Genomic DNA, 26,966 nt, shown 5'->3' with positions numbered 1-26,966 from the left:
GGGTTAGCGGAGTCTGTAACCTGAAGCGTCTGTAACCCAAGGTACCACTGTATTTCAAAAATGTTCCAGTTTGTTTATCTCCCACTTTTGTTGCACTGTTCCTGCTCAGGACAGCAGTAAATGTGGGATCACTGGGGAAACATAAAAGAACCAACAAGAATGGGGTAAATCCACCACAGATCCGCTAAGATTGTGTCGCAGACGTATTAACAGCATGCACCTGCAATAAAACACCCATCTACAGGAGGCCCATATCTCTCTCTCTCTCTCTCTCTCTCTCTCTCTCTCTCTCTCTCTCTCTCCTTGTTCGCAGGGTGCTATTGTGGCAGTAACAGGAGATGGGGTGAATGATTCCCCAGCGCTGAAGAAAGCTGACATTGGTGTGGCAATGGGCATTGCTGGATCCGACGCAGCCAAGAACGCTGCTGACATGATCCTGCTGGATGACAATTTCGCCTCCATCGTCACTGGCGTCGAGCAAGGTCTGTTCTCGGGAGGCTGTGGCACAAGGGGGCGGGTTAGTGCCCATCAGCATCTGATGGTGGCAACTTCGTGTGGGAAGGTAGGTGCCACCACCGAGAAGACCCACTTCCTAAGTGTCAGAAGGTGGCATTCCACTACTCATGGAAAAGCCAGCAGTCCCTCCTCCAGAGATCTTAGCAATTAGCCAGGGATGTCTAAAGGGGTCTACTAGGTTTGCATGAACCCTGACTGTGTGTCATGCAAGACAGCAGAAGATTGTACCATTTAGGGGTACATAGCAAGTTCAACAGCTTCATCTATTAGATTCCAAACTTTGCTGGACACAGAACCACAGGCCTGGAAGGGACCCGCAGATAACATCCAGAAAAGTTCGATGGAAGGAATCCCAGCTCAACGACAGGAGTCATCCATTAAACCCACCGCCATCTTTCTTTCATTCTTTTCTTCCTTTCAGGGCGCCTGATCTTTGACAATCTCAAGAAATCCATCGCATACACCCTGACCAAGAACATCCCAGAGCTGACGCCCTATCTGATCTACATCACTGTCAGTGTCCCACTCCCTCTGGGTTGTATCACCATCCTGTTCATCGAGCTGTGCACAGACATTGTGAGTGGCCAACACTAATCCAGCAGAGGCTCTTTCCCAGGGCTCCTCGGTCTTGTTTCCGACCCCCAACTCCAAAACCAAAACCTTTCTCATCTCTCTTCTCAGTTCCCCTCAGTTTCCCTGGCCTATGAAAGGGCTGAGAGCGACATCATGCACCTGAAACCACGCAACCCTCGACGGGACCGTCTGGTCAATGAAGCGCTAGCGGTCTATTCCTACTTCCAGATCGGTGCGTATTAGAGCTGGAAGGGGGGAGCCTAGAGGTTGGAAAGCGGGGGAGAGCAAGCTATGTTGCAGGGAAGCCTAGGTAGGCTCCATGTGGAGTGGAGTTTCTATAGGGAGTGGCAGGAATTGGCTTAGATACCTGCCCCATCATGCCTTATCCCGTGAGGCCACCACATGGGGAGGAGAAAGGCACATCATCTGAGCAGTGATGGACGGTTGTGCAGTGGCAAATTCAGAAGTGCAGGATCCGTTCATGATGAGCGCAGCCAGGCTCCCTCACAGCCACACCCCTTCTGAGATTATACAACCTTCTAAGATCATAAATAAACATATAATTATGCAATAATAATTAGGGTTCCACTACAGATATCCATGCAGATCTCCGTAGGACACCTTTCATCTAGATCAGTTTCCCAAATTTGGGTCTCCAGCTGTTTTTGGACTACAATTCCTATCATCTCTGACCATTGGTCCTGCTAGCTAGGAGATGATGGGAATGATCTAGAACCCTGATCTAGAGCTACTATTTTCTGTGCAAGTGCATGCAGGGTAATGATCTGAAGCTGCTCCAGTTTCTTCTTTCGGAGTGACTAAAGTTGTTTCTTCCATAAAGCTCAACTGTACATTACAGAACTTGCACACTGTTCTCTTGAAACTGATGTGCCTTATTTTCAGTGCTCAGCTTTGGAGCAAAGGGAACAACTTCTCCTCCTTGGTGTTCTTCCCACACACCTTCTCTGGGTAGACCCGAGGAGCCAATCCTCTGTGGCCGACTCACCTCCTTTCACTCTGATTGGTTCCAATCAGCAAGAAAGGTGGTAACACTTCTTCCCAGTGGCTTAAAAGCTCCCCTTTCATGCTGATTTGGGTGGCTCTGGGACTCTGGAGAAAGGGATGCTGCCAAGACCCTGCTGCAGAAATGGTAGCAGGTCCATGGCCCTTCCCAAAACCCCAGGCCCACTACACCAGGCAGGCAGGTTGGGAATGTTTTGGGGCAGCTTAGGTCAGGGGGGCAGTGGCTCCATGTGCTCTAATGGACCAGCCTTTGGGATTGGCCGCCCACTGACACAAACTCCCTTGTTCTTCCCTGCCACGCAGGAGCCATCCAGTCCTTTGCCGGCTTCACCGACTACTTCACCGCCATGGCCCAGGAAGGCTGGTACCCGCTGAAGTGTGTGGGTCTTCGGGCAGCCTGGGAGAATGACCATATCCAAGATGTTCAGGATAGCTACGGACAAGAGTGGGTGAGTGGAGGAGACATGCTGCTTCTGGCCTCCAGGCAGGATGGCCAGATGTCCTGCTTTGTTGGGAACAGTCCTGTCTCTGAAAGGCAGCCCATTTAAAGACAAAGAAATGTGAGGAGAACATGGGTCCTGAAGCACTTGGCCAGCTTACTGAGAAGGCAGAAAGAACACTGTTGATTTCCTATGATGCCTGTGTTCTACCTTGGGTTGGCCTATATCTTCCAATTCTAGAATTCTATGATTCTATGATTCTATACCTCCACTGTCAGAGGCAGTAAGCCTCTGAATGCCAGCTGCTGGAAATCACAAACTGTGTGATGAATGTGGGCCACAATGTTTAACTGAATTATCCGTTAAATTATTATTTAAAACAGCAACAACTTTAAATTGCCCTAATCGGGCAGGAACTTTGCGTCTGTGTATGGAGAGGTAGAGTAGGTTTAAAACATGAAGGTTTGCCCTAGATCCTGGACAGTGCAGCTAATCACTAGCGGTTCCCTCACTGTGAGAGGCCAAGTTACAGGGAACCAGGCAGAGGGCCTTCTCAGTAGTGGCGCCCGCCCTGTGGAACGCCCTCCCATCAGATGTCAAAGCGATAAACATCTACCTGACATTCAGAAGACATCTGAAGGCAGCCCTGTTCGGGGAAGTTTTTAATATGCGATATTTTAGTGTATCTTTCATCTTTGTTGGAAGCCGCCCAGAGTGGCTGGGGAAACCCAGCCAGATGGGCGGGGTACAAATAATAAATTATTATTATTATTATTATTATTATTATTATTATTATTATTATTATAAAATCATATTCAGTGGACGCTTGGGTTGCGAACATAATCCGTATGGGATGTACGTTTGCAACCTGCAGCATTTGTAACCTGCAGTGGCGCGTCTGCGCATGCGCAGGTTGCGATTCAGCACTTCTGCGCATGCACAACCACCGAAACCCGGAAGTAACCCATTCCAGTACTTCTGGGTTTTGGCAGGTCCGTAACCCAAAAAAACACAACCTGAAGCATCTGTAACCAGAGGTATGACTGTATAGTATTTTATCAGGGGTGGTTGGTGCCCTTGAGGACTGGTAGGGTGTAAGGCAGGGAGGTCAGCAGTAGGTGGAGCCAGAGATCCAATGGCAGGCAGAGCCAACTCATTCTGGTTTTGTCCTCCTCCTCCTCCTCCTACTCCTTGTTCAGTTCCACATGAGGCAGCACTGAGACCGAGCAGGAGGCACACTAACACCCAGGGTGGGTTGCACATAAGATGGGAGGCAGGTGGGGCAAGCAGACTGAGGTTGATGGGGCAGTGCCCCATCTGCCTGAATGGAAGTGCTCCCCGTCGTTTATTGGAATGACTCACAAAAGAGCCAGCATAGCCCACAGTAGGGAGTTGCAGCCCAACAGCACGTAGAAGGCAACAGGTTGTCCATCAGAGCCCAGATCCTGTGTAGGGAATGGGAAGCTCAGCCTTTCCCTTGCAGGAGGTGCCACTGGGCCCCCTAGGCTGGTGAGTGCAGCTGGTGCAGGGAGAGAGGGCAGAAGATAGCCAAGCATCACTCCGTCCTCACGATTCTTCCCACTTGCAGACTTTTGGGCAGCGCCTGTACCAGGAGTACACCTGCTACACCGTCTTCTTCATCAGCATTGAGATGTGCCAGATCGCCGATGTGCTCATCCGCAAAACGCGACGCCTTTCTGTCTTCCAGCAGGGATTCTTCCGGTACGTGGGAGCCGAATGAATCTCCAAGCCAAACATGGTTCTGTGCTATACAATATGCTGCATTTTCCATTCTTGTAACAGAAGTTATTGTGATAGAAGCACCCTGCCCCCATCTCCCCTCAATCATGCTACCTATTTTGCTGAAACCAAGAGCAGCCATATGCCTTCCTATTTGCCACCCACCCTGAAACACCCTCTTCCCTTTTCAGGAACAAAGTCTTGGTGATCGCCATCGTGTTCCAGCTCTGCCTGGGCTGCTTCCTCTGCTACTGCCCTGGGATGCCCAACATCTTCAACTTTATGCCTATAAGGTAAGACCTCACATGCCTCCATGGGGCAAATTTAGCCCTCCACGCCACTCCAAAAAACGAACCACCAATGGAGGATACTCTGTAGAAGAGAGCAGGGCAGCTGGATCTAATAAAGCTAGTAGGCTTATTTGAACTGATGTATCTCAAAAGGCAGTCAATGGAGGGCCATCCAGATGTTGTTGGTCAGCATCACCCCTGACCATTTTGCTCTGCCAACTGGAGCAGATGTCCATCAGTATACAAATGGCACCTCCAGATAGATGGAGCAAGGTAGCCTGACTTGGTATGACTTAGTATATCACCTTGTACAGAGTTGTGACACCACCACTTAACTCACCCATCCAGCTCAGCTTCCTAATTCTCCATGCTAACCTGAAAGGGGGAAAGCAGATGAGCACAGCCACTGTATACAGTAGATAGGGCTCTCTTTCGCCCAGCACCATGGACAGCAGCCCAGCAGCTTTGTTCTGTTAGTGGAAGCATCTCCTAGGCCAGCAAAGGGCAAATTGAGATCTACTGGTAAATCTCTGGTTAATTTTTAGATTACAGAAGAGATTTCACTCTGCTTTTATTTTGCAACAGTTATCCTTTTTGCAAGGTTATTTGCATATCATTGAGAAAGGATTCTGTTTCTGAAATGCATTGAAATAAACACTTATATGTAGCTCCTGGACTCCCCTCCCTTTGTTTGTCCTGCTAGTGATGCTACATTTTTGAGAATGGTTTTCTGTCTTGCCTTGGGCCAACTCAACGAAACAATAACTGAGCTCAGCTGGCTGGCTTAGCAACGTAGCACTAAATACCCTTTTTCCTGCTTAGATTCCAGTGGTGGCTGGTGCCGCTACCCTATGGCCTTCTCATCTTTGTCTATGATGAAATCCGAAAGCTGGGAGTCCGGAGACACCCTGGAAGTAAGTAACTGGGGGAAGAGAATTCACCTGTTGCATCTGCCAATGTAGAAATGACATGTGGGTCTTCAGGCACACTCTCCTGCCCTGTTGTGGCTACTGACCTTTGGGTCAACCTTCTGGTCTTGGTCCTGCATCTGGCAGCCAAAGCAGCACTCAGAACAGCAGGCAGGAATGTGATGCTCCAGCTCCCTGGGCTTTGTGAGGAAAGCCTGCAATGGTCTCTCTCCACGGTCGGAGGCAGCCTGCTTCTGAATTCCTGCTGTAGGACACAGAAGCCATTGGCAGCCTTGTCCTCCATGAATTTGCCCAAACCTCTTTTAAAGCCATCCGAGTTGGTGGCCATCACTGCCTCTTGTGGGAGTGAGTTCCATAGTTTAACTATGTGCTCCATGAAGTATTTTCTTTTATTTGTCCCAAATCTTCATTGGATACCCACGAGTTTTAGTGTTAAACTTTTCTTTATCCACCTTCTGCATGGCATGTGTCATTTTATATACTAATCTACACTTCTTATTCACCTTTTATCTGAACGAAGGGCAAGACAGCCAGAACCGACACTGACACTGGCTGTAATTTTTAAGGACTTGTTCCTCGGCTTGCTTTCTCTATCCTCCATCCTGTTACTTTTCCCCTCGTTTGTCTTGTTTTCTTAAATTATGGGGAGGGGACATCTTTGAAACTGATTTTTGTATGCAGCTGCAAGAGCCTTTTGGGGACAAGGGATGGGATACAAATTCTGCAAATTAATCGTAAAAAAATTCCCTTCCTCCAGGTTGGTGGGACAAAGAACTCTACTACTAAAAGGCAAAGCTTCTTTTGGGCGGAGCTTTTCCCCATTTTCCCTGCTTGTGCAACAGAGACAAGGAAATCAAGGATTTGCTTCTGTCATCAACAACCGTACTGCTGAGCCAAGCCTGCCACGTTTCACATCACAGAATCATAGAATCGTAAGGTTGGAAGGGACTCGAGGGCCATCCAGTCCAAACCTCTGCAATACAAGAATCTCAGCTAAAGAATTCCTGACAAATGGCCACCCAACCTCTGATGAAAAGCCTCCAAGGAAGGAGAGCTCACCAGCTTCCGAGGTTGTTCCACTATTGATCAGCTCTTACTGGTAGAAAGTTCTTCCTAATTTTTAGTCAGAATCTCCTTTCTTGTCCATTTGAATACATGGTTTAGGCTCTACTTTCTAGAGCAGCAGAAAACAATCTTGCTCCATATTCCACATGACAGCCCTTGAGATATTTGAAAGTGGCTGTCGTATCTCCTCTTAGCCTTCTCTTTTCCAGCCTAAACATACACAACTCCCCCAACCATTCAGCATAAGGCTTGGTTTCCAGACCCTTGACCATCTTGGTTGCCCTCCTCCACACATGTTCCTACTTGGCAATATTCTTCTTAGATTGTGGTGCCCAGAATTAGACACAGTATTCCAGGTGTGGTCTGACCAAGGCAGAATAGAGTGGTACTATTACTTCCCTTGATCTGGACACGATACTTCTGTTGATGCAAACAACACCTTTAAGACAAAACTTAACTTCAAGCTACCACAGTTCCCACTCAGCTACTTTGGGGGAAGATAGCTAGCCCTTCGTCAAGAAATGATTTAAGGGTGCTGATATGCAGAGTGGAGGGAAATTATATATGTATGATTGCAGGTGCTGAGATCACAGCCGTGTAACAAATTGGCACAGGATTTCTAGATCATGAGTTTTCATGTGCATTTTTTAAAAAATAAATACTAAGTTTATAACTCTGAAGGCTGTAAATATACATGTAAAAGCAGCATGCCAACAAAATCTGTATGTGACAGAGCAGAGGAGAGGAGGGCGAGCAAGGCATGAGAAACAGAATTAAAATAAAATGACATAAGATAAGCCAATGAATGCAGATTGGCATTTCGTTTATATGGGAGCTGCATTCAAGTTTTTGGTAATGTTGGGTCAGCATTATTTACTGAGGCCAGGAGCCCATGGCCTTCCAGATTTTGCTGGACTACAACTCCCATCAACCCCAGCAAACATGGCAGACAGCATGGCATCAACCCCAGCAAGCATGGCAGATGGTGTGTGCTGCAGTCCGTCATCATACGAAGGATTTCTGATTCAAGCAAAATTTGCACAACTGTGTAGCCCACTGAGTGTCAACGGGGTTGTAGCTATCCATGCTGCTGCTCACCCATGGTGAAGCAGGGTCTACTCCAGCTGACCAGGCACCTATGCAGATGTTTTTCTCCTTCTTTGTCTTAAGGTACAATTGACTAAAATTGCTATGTTGGCAAAGGCACCCTCTGAAGGATCCTCCCCTGCTCCTTTAAGCAAAGGGGCAGGTGGCAAGGCAGTGGGGGGTGGGATAACTTCTTCACTGCTCCTTTGAAGTAAGTCTGCACCCCAGGTTGGGCATCCCTGATATAAGTGTCGGTAGGCAAGAATGGGGCTGAGCCAGGCCAAAAAGGGCTTCTGAAGCACCACCAACCAGCAAATCCTTGGGCACTCCAGACCCCCTGCATGCCAACCAACCAAACGTCAAAGTGAGCATTTGTGCAAAGAGCTCTGAGCAGCGCTTTGAAGCCCCGGGCACCAGCTGATCCTTGGGTCTTCAAAGCACCGCTTCATGATGGCACTGAGTGATCTGACACTTGTAAAACCTGGCCCATGGGAGAGATAAGGACCTGGCCCGTCAGCCAAATCCAGTCCTACCTCCACCCCAGCAGATCTCAACCATGAGATGCACAATTATTTCTTCATACACCTTCGGTGGTGTGCATCGAAAATGTTTCCAACATCATGCAGAACTGCAGGGTCTGAATGAATCAAAATATGGCAGTCGCCCTCAACAGGGAGCAGAGTCGCCCACTGCCCTGTGTACCAGCTTATACGGAAAGTTAAAGGGTCCCTTTGCTATAGCTATGTACATTTTCAAGAACCTCCAACCAACTCACTAGGGAAAATATCACACTGTAGAGAGAGAGCTTGCTTGTTGTTGTTTAGCCGTGTCCGACTCTTGGTGACCCCATGGACCAGAGCACGCCAGGCACTCCTGTCTTCCACTGCCTCCCGCAGTTTGGTCAAACTCATGCTGGTAGTTTCAAGAACACTGTCCAACCATCTCATCCTCTGTCGTCCCCTTCTCCTTGTGCCCTCCATCTTTCCCAGCATCAGGGTCTTTTCCAGGGAGTCTTCTCTTCTCATGAGGTGGCCAAAGTATTGGAGCCTCAGCTTCAGGATCTGTCCTTCCAGTGAGCACTCAAGGCTGATTTCCTTAAGAATGGATAGGTTTGATCTTCTTGCAGTCCATGGGACTCTCAAGAGTCTCCTCCAGCACCATAATTCAAAAGCATCAATTCTTCGGCGATCAGCCTTCTTTATGGTCCAGCGCTCACTTCCATACATCACTAAGAGCTTGCTTAACTCTCTTCAACCTGATGGAAAGAATCCCACTTCCCCAGGAAGCTTTTGGGTGCACACACCCATGTAATTGTCACTTCCTGCTATTAGACTCTCCTATTATTCCACCCTAAATTTAGAGATGCGCAGGAAGCAATTATTTACACTTTTCACACAAAGCAAACCTATTCTGGGGTGGTGGGGCCCTCGAATTGACAAGGAGAAGGCAGATGGGAAGACACACTAGCAGGCATTTGGTTCCTGGGTCTAACACAGATGCTTTTCAGCAGCTACAATGCATTTACGCCTACCCTGCCTTACTCTGTGACAACTCAAGTCACCTCCTTGCAAAGCCACCACTGACTTGACACTGATCACGCCTACTTCAAGGAGAAAACAAAAACCCATGTTTGACGCCATTCCCATGCAGCGTAACAGGCCTGTTCAGACAACAGTCACAGAATCATAAAATTGTAGCACCGGAAGGGACCCCCAGGGGACATTTAGTCCAACCCCCCTGCAACACAGGAATTGCAGCTACGGAATCCCTGGCAAACGGCCACCCAACCTCCATTTAAAAACCTCCAATGAAGTCAAAAAGAACTTAACCATTGCAAACCACAGAAATACCAAAACCTGTTTATTATTATTATTCCCCTCGCCTGCAAGCAGAGGCTGCGCTGAGGCCGATCTCACCGCGGGCAGGATCAAACCGTGTCTCGACTTGGTGACAGCGACTTGGCCGGACAATCCCGCCGGGATGCAAAGGCAATGTCTCTTCCCCGAGTGGGAAGGAATGAACCCTCAGTTGCTGTGTACCAGAGTGACAAAGAGAGTCAGGGAGCTGAGGGAAAGGAGGCCGGTGATGACAGCCTTGACCAGGAGGGCTGTCCAGCTGCCCAGGAGAAAAACATGGACGAAAGACCTGGGAAGGGAAAGAAAAGGGAGAGGGTTGGTAAGGAGCAAAGGAACATCGGGAGCTGCCTTCTACCAAATCAAAGCACTGGTTCATCTAGAGCAGTGCTGTCCACTCTGACTGGCAGCAGCTCTCCAGGGTTTGAGATAGAAGCATTCCTCAGCCCTGCCTGGAGACACCAGGGATTGAACCTGTGACCTTCTGCATGCAAGGCAGATGCTCTACCACTGAACTACAGTCCTTCCGTGGCTGTAAGGATTTAGTGGGGCAGGAGAGCAGGAGGTCCCACTTAACTTCCGTGCTTAAAACTTCCACGCTTAAAAGAAAACATCCTGCAATGTTTAATGCTTATGTATTTGGGGAAGGGTCATAGCTCAGCAGCAGAGCACATGCTCCACATGCAGAACGTCCCCAGATTTAATCGCTAGGCTCTCGAGGTAGTAATGGGAAAGTAAAGGTAAAGGTAAAGGGACCCCTGACCATTAGGTCCAGTCGTGGCCGACTCTGGGGTTGTGGCGCTCATCTCGCTTTATTGGCCGAGGGAGCCAGCATACAGCTTCCGGGTCATGTGGCCAGCATGACTAAGCCGCTTCCGGCGAACCAGAGCAGCGCACGGAAACACCGTTTACCTTCCCGCCAGAGCGGTACCTATTTATCTACTTGCACTGTGACGTGCTTTCGAACTGCTAGGTTGGCAGGAGCAGGGACTGAGCAACGGGAGCTCATCCCGTCACGGGGATTTGAACCGCCGACCTTCTGATCGGCAAGTCCTAGGGTCTGTGGTTCAACCCACAGCACCACCCGCATGACTCTCAGCTAAAACCCTGGAGAGCCTCTTCTAGTCAGCGTAGACCCCTCTTTCGCCATCCTTGTGCATCCCTGACCACTGGGATGATATTGACCAAGGCTAACAGCGAGCCAATATGGTGCAGTGGTTAGAGTGTTGGACTAGGACCTGGGAGGCCCGGGTTCAAATCCCCGCTCGGCCATGAAAGCTCACTGAGTGAGCTTGGGCCAGTCCCTCAACTCTCAGCCTGACCTCCCTCGCAGGTTTGTTGTAAGGATAAAATGGGGACAAAGAGAACCACCACGTTGAGAAACTCGTAGGAAAGATGGGATGTGCATGCAATGAATAAAATAATAGGAGTCGCAGTCCAACATTATCTGGAAGGCTGGTGTAGAAAATACTGAACAAGGTATTGAAGGAATCGAAAAAGCTGCTTTATATCAGCTAATGGAAGCCACGGCCTGAAACGCACAAGCCCCAAGTCCCACCTCCAAGCTATGAGCACCCAGTGACTCACTCCATGAAGAAAGCCTTGTAGACACTGACTCCCAGCAGGAAAGTGAGGGGCAGTCGGTAGTGTTTGGGTAAATCGTAGCGTGTAAACATCCATACCAGGGCGGCCGTGGCAATATAGTGGACCTGGGAAAAGAAAAAGGGGGGGGCGAGGGGAGCAAACAGAGAGGTATGATTCCAAATCCTTTCTGTGGCACATCCCGCAAGGCAGCAGAGGTTTAGGACCAGAGTTTTTCTTCTCCTAGACAGGCTACATCATACACCCTGTACATCACTGTTATCCATAGTTGTAACTTGTAACTGGCCTTTATTGGCATAAGTTAAAACAATAAAATCATAAAAAGTCACCCAAATACTTTGATAAACCAAACACAGACAATACAGTATATAAAAGACTAGATACCCACCATTTAATAAATTGGGCAACTTTAGATTTAGCTTTAAAGAACTCGGCTAAGTACCACAAAACAATATTCGTAGTTTCAGGAGTATCATCCCTCAACAAATACTGGATTACAGAGCCTTTGCAAATTGATACTGTCAAACATTGGCTCCCGGACGCCTCCGTTTTGGAACGTTTCAGTTCTCGAACGCCGAAAACCCGGAAGTAAATGCTACGGTTTTCGAACGTTTTTCAGAAGCCAAACATCCGAAGCGGCTTCCGCTTGAGTGCAGGAAGCTCCTGCAACCAATTGGAAGCTGCGCCTCAGTTGTTGAACATTTTGGAAGCCGAATAGGCTTCCAGAACCGATTACATTCAACAACCAAGGTTTGACTGTATTTTGAGCTGTAAGGGAGTCACTAGGAGATTCTGCGATGGGTGTCGAGAAGAGGGCAATCCAAAATTATGTGATGCAATACTTTCCTTTTGTATACAGACAGTGGTGTTTTGGTTGCCTATGAATCCACACTCAGATAGTGACTTCGCTATAAGTATACACCTGTAAAATTTCCAGGCTGCCTGCTATACAAGCCTCATAGCAGGTATGGATTTTATTAAAATGCATTATTTTAAAATGCAACTAGTCCACTGTCACTTAAGAACAGCTCAGTTCAGAAGGAACGTTAACACTGAGAGTTATAGTCTCTTTTGAACTATTATTCTCACGCGCATTCAGACCCATATACAAAGTTTTGCAATTTTACTCAAACAGTTGCAGTGGTGCCCCGCAAGACGAACGCTTCGCAAGACGAAAAACCCGCTAGACAAAAGGGTTTTTCCGTTTTGGAGGCGCTTCGCAAAACGAATTTCCCTATGGGCTTCCTTCGCAAGACGAAAGCACATAGGGAAATCTGCAGGACAGCGGGGAAGCGCAGCGCGTCTTCCCCACTGTCCTCGGACCTCCTCCGAAGGCTGGCGGTGGGGCGGAGAGACCTCCTCCCGCCGCCAGCCTTCGGACGGCTCCTCCAAAGGCTGGCGGTGGGGCGGAGAGACCTCCCGCCGCCAGCCTTCGGAAGGCTCCTCCGAAGGGTGGCGGTGGGGCGGAGAGACCTGCTCGGAAGGCTGCTCGGAAGGCTGGCGGCGGGAGGAGGTCTCTCCGCCCCACCGCCAGCCTTCGGATGGCTGTCCTGAAGACTTGCGGTGGGAGGAGGGTTTTCCTTCCCACCGCCAACATTCAGAATGCTGTTCTGAATGTTGGCGGTGGGGAGGAAAAACCCTCCTCCCACCGCAAGCCCCGGGAACAGAGGAGAAGCGCTGCGCGCCTTCCCCTCTGTTCCGGTACCTGTCCTGAAGGCTTGCGATGGGGAGAAAAGCCCTTCTCCGCACCGCCAGCCTGGCAAGCGGTCTCCATAGGAACGCATTAATTGATTTTCAATGCATTCCTATGGGAAACCGTGCTTCGCAAGACGAAAAACTCGCAAGAAGAAAAAACTTGCGGAACGAATTAATTTCATCTTGTGAGGCACCACTGTAATTGGATTGATTCATTGGAACACACAGGGACACACACACAAAAGTGTATTTCTTCTGTCAACTCTACTGCTGTGTTTATACAAACACCACCACTAGAACAGCAGGGGAAGAAAACAAAAGCAGGGAAGACTATCCAAATGTCATGCTTCCTCCCTACCAGCAGGGGCACTGCTTTAGAGAAGCTCACATCAGGCAACAGCAGAATCAGCACTTACCAGACTGATGTTAGAGTCGATGCTCATCTGGATGTATTTCCAGTCAAACTCAATTCCACGAGCTCCCACCCAGAGCGGGATGCATCTGTCAAAAGCACAGCAGAGTCAGGCACAGTTCACACATTTATTTATTCATTTCTTCAGAGTAGTTGGTACCCACCCTTCAGTCAAAAGGACCCCCAGAGTGCCCCATGGGCAATCAGTTAAAACAAGACAATCCCTACCCTCAGGCTTGCAATCTAAAAAAGCATGGCACACAAAGGAAAGGGACAAGGAGGGAAGAGGGGAAAGTCAAACTCAGGCACCAATTTTTAAACAGCTGTTCTTACAATGATGGAGCTGGGCTTTTGGCAGAGGGAATGGAATGGGCCTTCTGCTTCCTGTCTCTCCCACAGAGGCAGCCTGATGGAATGGCTGCTCCAAGGTGACAGAAGCAGACCTGATGGAGCTGGTCTGTCACAGCTGATTGCATGCAGCTACATCCAAGGATCTCAAAACCAGACATTACACATGCACACACAGACACACTGGTTGCAAAAAGAAAAAGAAAAAAAGAGCAACCTTCCAAAAGCTCTTGCACAACCAGGGATCAGCCTGTAATTATGAGCCATGAAAGTCTTTCCAAATTCAAAATGAAACCTAGGGCTGCACACTCAGAGTTGCTCATCACAAAGGCTCCCTAGAATGTAGCACCAGAGCCTAATATTCTGTGTAAAAATAAAATTTAAAAATTGTCCAGTAGCACCTTAGAGACCAACTAAATTTCAGATACCAAGGTATCTGAAGAAGTCTGAATGCACACGAAAGCTTATACCCAGAACAAACTTAGTTGGTCTCTAAGATGCTACTGGACAATTTTATTTATTTATTCTGTGTCAAAGTTCAGCATGGGGACATCCAACACACTAAAGTTTCCACAGGCATGTGCAGAGTGTGTCTGCCTCAGTAATGAAGCAACAACAATCCACGCTATGCGGCAGCGTAAGGATTAGCCCCTCCAGGCAGATTCAAGTCCCAGTGCCTATCATTTTAGAAATGAACCATACCTTCATGAGAATGAACTCGCACCCCTTGACACCCTTTAAACAACTTAAAAGAGTTATTTAAATCATTGGGGGGAAGAGAAAGGAAAGAGAATATTTATTCCAGCTGGTTGCAGAAACATATCAGGCTTGTGGGGAAATTTACAAAAAATTGAAAGTGCAAAGAATTGGGCTGAAAGAGAGGAGGAAGGCAGAGTTCAGCAGCTGTAAGGGGATGATGAAAAAAGAAACAAAAATAGGGCTTTTTTAACAAACCATGCAATTGATGATCAAATAGGTACTATTCATTTTTAGTTGTTGGGGGCATTTTGTGGGTAAAGTCAGAATACTAGTGCCTGCTACGTTCATTTGAACGAGGGGTTTAATAGTTACTCCAGATGAATAAATGTGGATTAATAGTACGTAAAAAAATAAAATAAAAGCACGCAACCTTGCTGATGGAGGAGGGAGAGGCATAAAAACCCACACCAGAACCTTGCATTCACCTGGGATAAGTGGCTCCAACTGAGCTCCGCCCACATACCTCCTCCACTAGCTTTGGGCTCCGCCCCCTGAGGCGGGGCTAAGGCCCAACTCACCGGGACATGATGAGCTCCGCTGTGGCCCATCCCATGGCAGCCACCATGATCTTGTACTCCCCTTTCCCTGCGTTCCGCGACATGACCAGGTGCAAGCCTACCAGGTCGGCCAAGTCCACGGTGGCTTTCATGAATTCCTGGTACAAGAGGAAAGGTTTCAGAGCAGCAGACAGGAAAACCCCAATTCCCCCCGTCCTCCTGAATCCACATCCCTCAAGTTATGCAAGCATGGACGCTCCCAATTATGTAGGACAGTCAGTAGTATGTGATACAGGTAGTTGTACCTCCAACCTTGTAGGCTCCCACCCTGCCCTGCTTGCCCAAGTGCCAGACTTACTCCAATGAAGTCGTAAGCGCCTGCGCCGCCCTCCCAAGTCGGGAAGAAGGTGGCTAAGAACAGCATCTGTAAGAGAGGGAAGGCAGCAACCAACATTTATGAATGAAAACATTTATAAAAACAGGGAGGGAAATGTATAGTGGACAAGTGGACATAGCTATGTTCTACCAGAATCCTGAAAATATAGAACACTCTCCAATTCAAGCCTTCATTACAGCCCATGAGAATGAGCAGCAAAATTTCACGATTAACATTTTAAGGATTGTGGTGAAAGGCAACAGTCGGGGGGGGGGGCACTATTCCCAGGAAGGGCATGTCATAACAAGTACAGGGGCCACCACTGAAAAGGCTCTGTCCCTTTTGGGAAGAGCAAAAAAGTTAGCACAGCACAGCATTTTTTTTTAGAAAGGCTACTGAAATCACAGGTACAGGACTGGCCATTGAGTACCCATTGTTAGCTGGCTTCATGTGCCCAGATTCTAATATGCAAAGAGTCCTGCTGGATCAGGCTAATGGCTCACCTAGACCGGCATTCTGTTCTCACAGTGGCCAACCAGGTGCCTGTGACAAGCCCCCAAAGTAAGACCTGAGCATGAAAACACTCTGTCCCACTGTTTTCCCCAGTAACTGGCATTCAGAAGCGCATGGCAGCTAGTAGCCATTGATAGCCTTATCCTCCACAGATCTGTCTATAATCTTCTTTTAAAGCCATCCAGATTGGTGGCCATTCCTGCCTCCTGTGGAAGAGAGTTCCACAGTTTAACTCTGTGCTGTGTGAAGAAGCATTTTTCTTCTGTCTGCCTTGAATCTTCCAACATCCAGCTTCACTGACAAACTCGGGGGTTCTAGCGCTTTGAGAGAGGGAAGTAACAATTTCTCTGCTCACTTTCTGAGCTTCTGCAGGTGATCATCAGAATCAGGCTCTTAACAAATATATAGGACTGCCCAGTTTAGAGTGAAGTCCGACAGACTACAATGGCACTTACACCCAGCTTAGTGGATACAGAATTATGGCCCAAACAAGAACAAATATTCTCACCGCTGCAGTGACAGGCCTCCTAAATGTTGCTGAACTTCATCTCCCATCATCCCCCACCATTTGCCATGCTGCCCGGTGCCAAAGGGAGTTAAGAGTACAGCAACACTGAGAAAGACCCATATTCCCCAGTCCTGCCTTGCTGGACACCACACAGGAATCAAACTCAGAAAGTCCGTGGCACAACCCATCAAACTATGCACCAGCGCAAGGGTGTTGCCGAGAGAGCTGTGTGCCTCCTTTGCAATGGACTTCGCATTCTCGGCATCCAGATTCTCATGTGCTACTTCCTTAAAACTTCAAGAGAGCGAAGAGGTCGGGCAATACCTTGCAAAGCTGGACAAAGAGGTAGGTAGCTCCGGCTTGGACGCACCTCCAGAAGGCATTATACTCTGACCTGAAAGGGGGAGAAATAAAAAAGACAGCCCTTTGTGGGATGGGATACTACTGAAGCGGAAGGAGCTCTCTTGTTAATGACTGTTTTTCCCCTCCAGAGCTTTTATTTCTTGGTCCCTGGCCCCACAGAATGAGATGAAAGGACAGTACTGTGTCCAGATGTTTTGGACTCCAGTTCCCAGCCTGATGAGGGGGGCTGTAATCCGAAACAGCTGGAGGGCATCAGAGTGGGGACGGTTCACATAACTGCATGCAGCCCATAATAAGCTAAGCCCTGCTCCGAATTGAAATTAATGGACCTCTGTTAGCCATGTCTATTAGTTTCAGTGGGTGTAATTTGAGTCGGACCAGCACTTTATTTACCACCCTTTATATTTTGGAAATTTGGTTTGTTTACTTGCTACGCATTTGGGCACCTCTGAAGGTATCATAACCAAATTTTGCATGCAGTGCCTGAGATCAAACACCAAGTGCTCCTCTGCGTTTGGACACTCTCTCAAATCAAGAGAGTGGGCTGAGCCTTTGGAACTGCACTGATATTTCTGCTTCTTAGAATTCCCAAGCAACAACAAGCTTGAGGCTGCCAGTGGTTTACAAAAGGAGCGCATGCAGAAGATCCCAAGTTCAATCCCTGGAATTTCCAGGTAGGAACGGGAGAGAGAGAGAGAGAGAACACTTCCCAAAACACTGGGAAGCTGCTGCCAGTCAGTGTGGGCAATACTAAAATGGATGGACATATAAGGCAGCTTCCTGTGTCCCTACACATTAAAAGGCACGAGTATCACCTTCAGAGGTGGAACTGCCAGATCAACCTGCGTGGGAGAGTTTTGCTGAGGCTGGCCTTGAAACGCACAAAGTCTGGCCTGCCAGCATGCCCCCAACCAGTCTGTTTTGTATACCCCACAACCCCTGCTAAACAAATGAGGCCACACCATCCCATGTAAAGCCTGCTCCCATTCTAGCTTGCCATCCGTTATGTGCCCCTCGAAAGGCTACTGCTTTAATGCACTGCTCATAAAGGGTGACGCGGGTGGCGCTGTGGGTTAAACCACAGAGCCTAGGACTTGCTGATCAGAAGGTTGGTGGTTCGAATCCCCGCGACGGGGTGAGCTCCCATTGCTTGGTCCCTGTTCCTGCCAACCTAGCAGTTCGAAAGCACATCAAAGTGCAAGTAGATAAATAGGTACCGCTCCGGTGGGAAGGTAAACAGCGTTTCCATGCGCTGCTCTGATTCGCCAGAAGCGGCTTAGTCATGTTGGCCACATGACCTGGAAGCTGTACGCCGGCTCCCTCGGCCAATAAAGTGAGATGAGCACCGCAACCCCAGAGTCAGCCACGACTGGACCTAATGGTCAGGGGTCCCTTTACCTTTACCATAAAGGGTGAAGCAAATCCATCCCAGCTCGACCAGAACCTCCCCACATCACCCCCAACAATGCACCTCACATTCCCACCACCCCTCAAACACACACACACACACACAACACTTACAGGCCACTGCACTTGTAGGTGATGAAATAGGGGAAATAGGCGAGGGCAAAGCAATTCCCAAAGTGGAAGAGGGTCATCTCGCAGCCAGCCTGGCGGGTCGAGACTCGAGGTCGTCCCACCTGCCGCCTCCGGAAGGAAGGAAAGGGGAGGATGAGAAGCACAGCAAAGAACCAGGCGCAGCCTCCCCCACATCCTGACCCAGCACGGAGCCAAGGGGTCCCGACTCCCCCACTCGCGAAACCCATCTGGGGGTTGCTGGGCTCCAACTCGCGCCCACCTCCTGTCCAGGGATAATGATGGGAGTTGCAAGTCCAGCGACCCCCGGAGAGCCGCAGGTTCCCCTGCCAGGATTGCAAGTAACCTCGGGGTCGGGGAAAGGGGGACCTATCACAGAATTGTCGGGTTGGAAGGGACCCTCACGGTGATCTAGTTCAGGGATCCCAGCGAGATCACCCATGACAGGTGGCCATTCAGCCTCTGCTTAAAAGCCTACAAGGAAGCTTCGGCTTCTGCTACGGGAAAGCGAGCATTTACCCGGGAGCAAGCCCCATGGAACTGAGCGGGACTTACTCCTGAGTAGACGGGTCTAGAGGCTTGAACCGCCCTCCACTCCCGTTGACCCCCCGGTACTCACTGATCTCACGTCTTCCCTTCTTTCCCCCTCTGCATCTGCGCATGCGTGCAGCTTCGCGTCCCTCTCCCTCCCTTCCTTGAACTTCATTTGCATCATGGGGTTTGTAGTTCTTTCGAGTCCCTGCCTATCCTGCGTACGGAACGGGCGCAATACAACTCCCAAGGTGCACCGCGCGAGCGGCGCCCCAAGGGCATGGCGGGCGTCGTAGTTCTTCATTCGCAAGGCGATCGCACGCCTTTAAAAGCGTGTTGTTGCGCAAAGAAGGGCGGCGAGCGGCGCCTTGCGGCGACATCCGTGAACTGTCGCTGGAATCAACAGAAAGGCTCGATAGATTCACTGAGGCGACAGTTGCGTGCTGGAAATGGTAGTTCTCCGCCGCCCTTTCTGGAACTACGGGCGCAATTCACTTGGCAAAACCAGAGAGTTCCTGCTGCTACAGAGACTGTCCCTGTTTGCATGCGTGTCCTTTGTGCAAAAACGCCACATATTATATTTCTTGCACTTCGGCCTCAGTGGTCAAATGCTTACATTTTCCTCCTCTCTCTTCTGTATAGCACACATAACAATGACCTCTTCTTTGTTCATAAAAGCATTTGTGAACCGCCCTGAGACCGGGTATAGGGCGGTATATAAATTCAATAAATAATAATAATAATTTGCTGCAATAAATATCCACTGGGCCATGAAGGTCACTGGGTGACCTTGGGCCATCCAGCCTCTCTCAGCCTAACCTACCTCATGGGGTTCCTGTGGGGATTAAATGTGGAGGGAAAGAACCATGTACACCACACCTTGAGCTCTTTGGATAAAAAGGTGAGATATAAATGCAATTAATGATAGTAGTGCTTTTTAAGCTTTTGCTGCAGCTTACCATGGGGGTGAGAAATGGTGCGTGAGAACAGCCGCAGAGTGAGGGCCAGCCAGTTTAAAAAGTGGAAAGCTTTTCAAGAATCAAGCCTACGAATTTATGATGGCAAGGAATGGAACTTGCCAGGTTTGTGGCTGCAGCATTCCCCATTTCCTCTTGCCCTCAGCCCTTCCAAAGCCAAAGACAACTAAATCCATCCCTGCGTGGCCAGATGTTCCCTGCTGATGCCGCAGGAGCTGTGCGGGATTCGCTCTCTTCCTTATGCCTAATCCCCTTGCATAAACAGAGATTATCTCTGACCCTTTTATTAAGGCGGAGATGGAAGGATTGGAAGGGTGGGGTCAGAGAATACACTGGCGCAAAGATGGACCCTTCTCTTTCTGCTTTTACCAGACAGTTTTGCCGTGTCCATGCTGGGATCCCTTCATCCCCTTGGAACAGATTGCTTGATTTCCTGTTGAACTAAACCACCAGCCACCCAACACAAACAAAAGTGTCCTTTGAGGGCAAGGTGCTGCTTTGTTTGCAAAACATCCGGAAAGGAGATTCAATTCAACCCTCCTAAACTGCAAATCAGCTGAGTGATGAAGGGCTGGGCCTGTAGCTGTTTCGAAGGTTGCCGCTTAGGGATGGCCAAACAAGAGGAAATGTATCACACACACAAAAGTATGTCCAAATTGCATATTCTAATCTAATCTGGGCTGATGCAGGTTTAAATATAATTGCTAAATCCCTGGTAGAGGACAAGGCTCCTGAGATCACGTTAAGGGTAGCCAAATTCTGTGTGATTGCCATAAAACATAGGGAACAAGCTGTGCAATCATAATGATTAAGGCCTTAAATGATAATTTTAGGTTATATGTTAGTGACTAAGTTTTAATTTATATATTTTTTAACTGTTGCTATATCTGTATTGTCCCTGTTATACCTAATTGCAAATTTAAATGTATCCCTATCATGTTTTATGACTTCCTTGATACTGTGTGTGGGCTGGAACCGGTCTGTGACCGAAATAATAAAATTCATTCATTCATTCGATATAATTGCTGTAATTCAGGTAGACCTTTTATTTATTTACTGCATTTATGTGCCACCTTTTGCACCAAGGAGTTCAAGGTAGCATAACATGGTCCTCCCCTTCCTCACAGCAACCCTGTGAGGTAGGTTAGGCTAAGAGGCAGTGAATGGCCCAAAGTCGCTTCATGGCTAAGTGAGGCTTTGAACCCTGGTCTCTCAGGTCATAACCCCACACACTTTAACTGCTACACCACACTGGCTCTCAAGAGGTTAGGTTTCTGCTAGAGTTTCAGTTAGAGTTATTTCCATTACCTGTTGGTTCTTTCAACTGAGCTAGAATTCCCATCACCTGTGACCAATGGCCCTGCTGGCTGGGGCAGATAGGAGTCAGGCTCCAACAGCATCTGGAAGTTAGAAACATAGGACACTTCCTTAGATAGAGTTAGCCCATTGCTCTATCCAGCTCAGCAGCAGGCATGCTGACTGGCAGCAGATCTCCAGGATTTCAAAGATGATGTACTTTCCCAGTCCCACCTGGCGATGCCGGGGATTGAACGCAGGGCCTTCTGCATGCAAAGCAGATGCTCTGCCACAGAGCTACAGCCCTTCCCAAAACGTGGTGCATTTCAAACTGCTAGCAACTCTGTTGGTTAATAAAATCTCCCAGTATACAGAAAGGTGGGATATAAACTTAATAATAAAACTATCATTAAATGAATAATTAAATTAGAAGCAGGGACTGAGCATTCCAGAATATAAAATGATGTGATTCTGATTCACTGGGAAAGCTTTTTCTTTCTTTCTTTTTTAAAGGTCAGGGGCCTGACATTAAAACTACAGTGGTACCTCGTGCTAAGTACTTAATTTGTTCTGGAGGTCCATTCTTAACCTGAAACTGTTCTTAACCTGAAGCACCACTTTAGCTAATGGGGCCTTCTGCTGGCACGATTTCTGTTCTCATCCTGAAGCAAAGTTCTTAACCCGAGGTAATATTTCTGGGTTAGTGGAGTCTGTAACCTGAAGCGTATGTAACCTGAAGCGTATGTAACCCAAGGTACCACTGTATCCTCAAAGAACAAATACCTTCTTTGCTCCTAGAATTTGTGCAGAGCAAACTTACAGGCTTCACCAATCTGTGATAGTGGTAGCAGTAGGACATGCTTGGAGAAGGACAAGAATTAAAGGCACTGCAAGCATCTCCCCATTATCATTTGTGAAATGTTGGCAGGTATGTGATCTCAAGCACTACAGGCCTTTGGTTACCAACAGGGTAGGAGAATGCAGTTTAATTAGGTTGTTAATCCTCTAATCTGCTCCATGAGCCCAACTGGAGGCAGTTTTGGTCAATGGGGATGTAGCAAGAGATTTGCTCTTGTGATCATGGATCAGGAACACGTTCAGCTCCTAAATCAGCTGCTCCACTTTAGTGATTTTATCTCTCTGCTAAAGGACCTCATCATCCTCCAGCTGACGTGATCTCGTAAGTGGATGAGGCACCGCCCTCCTCCTCCTCCCACTCCTAGGCAGCGGCACCCAATGATACAGGATGACCTTGAACAGAACAGAAAGGGTTGGCTTGAGTGCAGTGAGAGGAGATGCCTCCAGGTGGCACTATGGATGAAGAGTTTCGGCATCCACATTTGGGCGATATGATTCCATCACAAATATTAGACTGTATACTAAATCATACTGAGGAGCCCATGTTTTCCAACTGCAAAGAGGGTACCTGGACAGGGATTTCAACCTTGATCACCAGTTTTCACCAGGAGCCTGGAAGACCACAAACCCTTTCGGGGGGGAAGATACAGTGCTGGGATTTCTTCCAGGCTGCTGTTTTGCATTTGTTCTGCAAATTCAAGAATGGATCACATGAAAACACAGGCATTCACCTGCACATTAAGAGATCTTGCATTATGACGGGGAGGAGGAGTTGCAACAGGTCTGTGGGTTTCTCTAGAAAAGGAAAGAGGGAGGCATGTTCCTTGCAAGGACGTTAGTTGCCTATGGCTTAATCCAAACACATTTGCATGAAATGCATGCAAGAGCGGGGATTGTGCAGTTGGGAAGACCTGGCTTTGCAGGCATTCTGGACAGGTCTCTGGCTTCATCCTCCAGCAATTCCCTTAATCACAACAAGGTAGCCATAGAATCCTGCCTTTGATCTGTCACAGCAGTTTTCAGCCACAATTGACTGAGCGGAGGAAACAACTCGAAAGGGAGCATCAGATCTGAGAGCATTCCACACAAGTTCAAATGAATCACGAAGCCTAATGAGAAGCGCTCAAGCAGGATTAAGATCAGAACAAGATGGTACAAGCACCATCTTCTGCCCTTGGTTGATCAACGCAGCATACAGGTTTGCCCCTCTGACCAAAGTGAAAACTAGAAGCCACTGGGCCGGGATATATTCCTTCGGTTGTGTATATTCCTTCGGTTGTGGCAAATCTTTGACTCCCTACTTGAAGAATATCAAGGGGAAATGGAACTGTCCTACTTGGTTCACAGCTAGTTATCCTTTGTGAAAGCTGAAAGGTGCCCAAAAAAATCACAAAAATGAAGATCATAAAAGCAAACAAGCAGCAGACAAAATAGTGAAAACAAGGCAGCAACTAGAAATCATACAACAGGTACGCTTCCCAAGCTGGGCAGGAGGGGGGTCAGATAGCATGCAAACAGCCAAATACTATTAAAAGCCAAAGAGAATAGGACAGATTTTGTCTCCCATCTGGAGAGGGACATAGGCAGTGACCTTACATTTAAATCAGACTACTGGTCCATCTGCCTTAGTGTTATCTGTTATCAGCCTCCCACAACCTGTGGGGAACCTCCGGCCCAGGGACTTTGCCCTCATGGGACTTGCTTTACGCTCTGCCCCAAGTGTTTTTGCCTAGCTGAAAGGTGTCCTTGAATTCTGGCAATGCCTCTTGCTTCCATGGGTGGTAGGGTAGTGTGTGTGCATGTAGAAACAAGCCCACAGTACAAAGTAAAATCTACAGCTGCTGCTCTGCCCATTGCTGCCTCTGGCCCCACTCACTGATAGATTGTGTCCCTCAGAAGGTTGCTGAGAAGAGTATGAGGCCCTCAGGCTGGAAGGCAGATACCTATTCCTGTTGTAGTGCAAAATATCTGGAGGGCAATATCTCCCGTCAGATTGGGAGGAAGCATCACCTGAGAATAAGAGATGCTGATGACAGGGGGTACCCAAACTTTTTTCAAAGAGGGCCAGATTTGATGAAGTGGAGATAAACTGCCACAGGGGCCGGATTAGGCCCCCAAAACATACATCAAGGGGAGGCCATGGCCCTCATGCCCTAAGCTCTAAGTGCTTCTCCCTAAAAGGTAAAGGTAAAGGGACCCCTGACCATTAGGTCCAGTCGTGGCCGACTCTGGGGTTGCGGCGCTCATCTCGCTTTATTGGCCGAGGGAGCCGGCGTACAGCTTCCAGGTCGTGTGGCCAGCAGGACTAAGCCGCTTCTGGCGAACCAGAGCAGAGCACAGAAACGCCGTTACCTTCCCGCCAGAGCGGTACCTATTTATCTACTTGCACTTCATGCTTTCGAACTGCTAGGTTGGCAGGAGCAGGGACCGAACAACAGGAGCTCATCCCGTCGCAGGGATTCGAACCGCTGACCTTCTGATTGGCAAGTCCTAGGCTCTGTGGTTTAAGCCACAGCACCACCCACGTCTTCTCCCTGCTATCACTTTACTCCATTCTAGTCTTATTTTTACTGCAGGGATAGGGAACTTGTGGCCTTGCTGATGATGTTGGACTCCAGCTGCCATCAGCTCCAGCCAGCATGACCTTTGGTCAGGGATTATGGGTGCTGTAGTCCAACAACATATGGAGGGCCACCCATGCAAAATCTTCCGAGAGCACAATAGCATCAACCCCCCAAAAAACCCAGACATGATCTTATCCTTCTTACCCTTCCCACCTAATTTGGTTTGGATGCTGAAACTTAAATGCAAGCGAGTTCACACAAGATGCACAATAGAGAAAACTGTCTGCTCTCGCTTTAGCATTGGACTGTGCAAGCAGTGCACAATGTGTTAATAAGGCCACAGTTTTCAGAGAATTCCATCCCATGCTGGAGGCAGGAAATATTTGCCAGGACTTCCAGCTCACAAAGACAGAGCTGTAACAATGGGCTGCGTTGAGGCATTTGACTTGGGAATGTGCTCCTTGCCAAGCCAAGAACTGAGAGCCTCTGTCATTGACATGACTTTGCGTTTGGAGGCAAGCTCTCTGCAGACACTGGATAGCTCTGTTCAAAAAACTAACCTGCAGCAGGCAGGACTTCATCTGAAACTACTGACAAGGTTGTTTAGGACGCCAATGCTTGCATAGCCAGTTAACAACCTTTAAAAGGTTACAAAACTGCAGAACTAGAACTAGATGTATGTCCATTCATATACACAATAAGTGCAGCATGAGTCTTTGCCTGCCATGCAGAAAATACCTGAAGGCAGCTGCTCAACATATTTGAAAGTGCTCCTCTAGTCCAGGTGTCAGGTATCTTTTTCAGCATTCCTTTGTGGGAAATCTTCCAAGGGTCACACACAAGATTTTCCTCTTTGTACCACAGGCTACATTACAGTTCTGCAAAAGCCAGGCCGCACCCCTAATTCACATACACATCCCTAACTCTCCATCCAGGCAGGCAAGAAGCTTCACCACAGCTCAAGAACTCATCTCAGCAAGGCAAAAACACTTGGAAAATGCAAAGTAGAACCAGTGAGGGGTGGGGCTTGGGGAGAGCCTCACGGGCAATGTAAGAAACTTGGAGAGGGGCTCCCTACCTGCTTGCTCTGCTCTCAACACTGGGTGGAATCCAAGGGTTGTTCCTGCTAACACAAGATCCCAGTCCTCATGAGGAAATTTTCAGAAGGCTACCATGGGCAGGCAATATGGATTAGCAGAGGGTCAGGGTCCTCCCTTACACAAAAGGAAGCACTTTTTGCTAGAGTGAAACACAGCACTGGATACAACAGTAACCAGCCAGCTGCCTCTGGAAGATTATAAGCAGGGCATGTGGAAGGTCAGCTCTGCACTTGCCTGCTTCCCTACTTTGTGGCTGGCCAGAGTACCCTCTGGATGTTGCTGGACTAGAGTCCAACATCTGGAGGATCATATTGCTGGCTATTCCTGTTCCACAGCTCTGCATCCTGTGGATGTTCATGCATCTGTTGCCTGGTCAGAAGCACCCAAATCTCATGACATCTGTTGCAGGCAATCTATACGCCCAGGACATGCTGAAATTGTCCCTGAGTGAGCTTTTCTGAAGTGGCAAACTGTCCCTAGTCACTCTTCCCTTTTTTTGCTGCTGCCATGTTATATTGTGAATCCATCTTGGCTCTTTAGATGTTGGGGGAAGACAACTCAATGCTATCGGTAGGCCCCACACCAAAGATTTCTCCCCGCCCCCCTGCAGAAACAATGGCAACAGTTTTTACAATATGGAAGAATGGAATCCACCTTATGTAGAGCCAGGGAGTCATTACCTCCATAAGCCATGCAGCCTTTCAAATAAACTTGGCATACTTTGAAATCTGGTGCAGCTATGAGCTAGGTTCAAATTCCTGGGTGCACTCTTTTGGTCTTAGCTGCTCTCCTGCAGTATCTACATTGTGGGGTTATAAGGATTGAGGGGTGTATTGCAAAATGGTATGAACCATCAAAAGTGTTATAGCATTCTGAAAGGCTTGTGATTCTTATGCTAGGAAAAGATCATAAGTTATGGCTACAGAGGTTTATAGAAAAGCCCAAGTTAGGAGTTTGACAGCCTCCTTGAGGGAGGTATCTGGACTTTCTACCAGGCAGATACTCTGAACAGCAGTACTTTTTACATTCTCATGGTGGTAGCGAAAAAAAGTTAAAAAGCTCAGTGGTGGAGCTTGTGCTTGCATGCAGAAAGGTCCCACGATCAGTTTGCAGCATCACCAGAGAGCCACTGCCACGAAACAGAATGCACCAGGCTACAGCAGAGGCAGGCTGCAGGTAGACCTGGCCCTGCTTAAATGATAGCTGGATGATTTGCAGATCAGCTCCTGTTCAACCACAGTAATAAAACATTTTTTCCCTCCCAATTGGTAGCAATTCAGATGGGTGTGTGTGTGTGTGTGTATATATATATATATTTAGATCATCTTACAGCTCTTCCAGCAGTCACTTGGGCTGTCCTCCAACCATCCAGCCACTATTTTGCACTTGGCTCTGACTGGTGGACCTCAGGATTTGAATAGAGACCAAGTAGATCTCACAAGCTTTAAGTCTGCCCATGTTTGAGCTAGAGGGACTATATAAAAGCTCAATATAAAAGGCAGCTTCCTGTCTTCCC

At 48.2% G+C, this 26,966-nt stretch overlaps 2 protein-coding genes across 3 annotated transcripts in view; one reads left to right on the top strand and one right to left on the bottom strand.

Moving 5' to 3' along the window:
* Positions 1–7,378, top strand: part of ATP4A (ATPase H+/K+ transporting subunit alpha) — a 30,256-nt gene extending 22,878 nt beyond the window's left edge. The window contains exons 16-23 of the mRNA XM_083626954.1: positions 314–482; positions 938–1,092; positions 1,198–1,321; positions 2,416–2,561; positions 4,141–4,274; positions 4,484–4,585; positions 5,405–5,496; positions 6,269–7,378. Coding sequence (XP_083483080.1) covers positions 314–482; positions 938–1,092; positions 1,198–1,321; positions 2,416–2,561; positions 4,141–4,274; positions 4,484–4,585; positions 5,405–5,496; positions 6,269–6,297 — 951 coding nt within the window. The 3' untranslated portion in view covers positions 6,298–7,378. The remainder of the gene's footprint in view (positions 1–313; positions 483–937; positions 1,093–1,197; positions 1,322–2,415; positions 2,562–4,140; positions 4,275–4,483; positions 4,586–5,404; positions 5,497–6,268) is intronic.
* Positions 7,379–9,505: 2,127 nt separating this feature from the next.
* TMEM147 (transmembrane protein 147) lies at positions 9,506–18,838 on the bottom strand. 2 transcript variants are annotated; one of them, XM_083627887.1, is made up of 8 exons: positions 18,744–18,838; positions 18,110–18,235; positions 16,550–16,619; positions 15,187–15,252; positions 14,850–14,986; positions 13,229–13,313; positions 11,103–11,224; positions 9,506–9,807 (listed from the first exon to the last, which is right to left on the bottom strand). In XM_083627887.1, the coding sequence occupies exons 2-8, from the start codon at positions 18,184–18,186 to the stop codon at positions 9,687–9,689; spliced, it is 678 nt and encodes a 225-aa protein (XP_083484013.1). In that variant the 5' UTR covers positions 18,187–18,235; positions 18,744–18,838; the 3' UTR covers positions 9,506–9,686. The 2 variants fall into 2 exon arrangements, with proteins under 2 accessions (XP_083484013.1, XP_083484012.1); XM_083627886.1 differs by having other exon boundaries at positions 18,680–18,762.
* Between the last annotated feature and the right edge of the window lie 8,128 nt (positions 18,839–26,966).

This window comes from Podarcis filfolensis (genome assembly GCF_964270895.1).
Source record: "Podarcis filfolensis genome assembly, chromosome: 8".
In the NCBI taxonomy this organism is placed as follows: domain Eukaryota; kingdom Metazoa; phylum Chordata; class Lepidosauria; order Squamata; family Lacertidae; genus Podarcis; species Podarcis filfolensis.
Note: the sequence above shows the minus strand (reverse complement) of the source record. Positions and strands in the feature narration are given on the sequence as shown.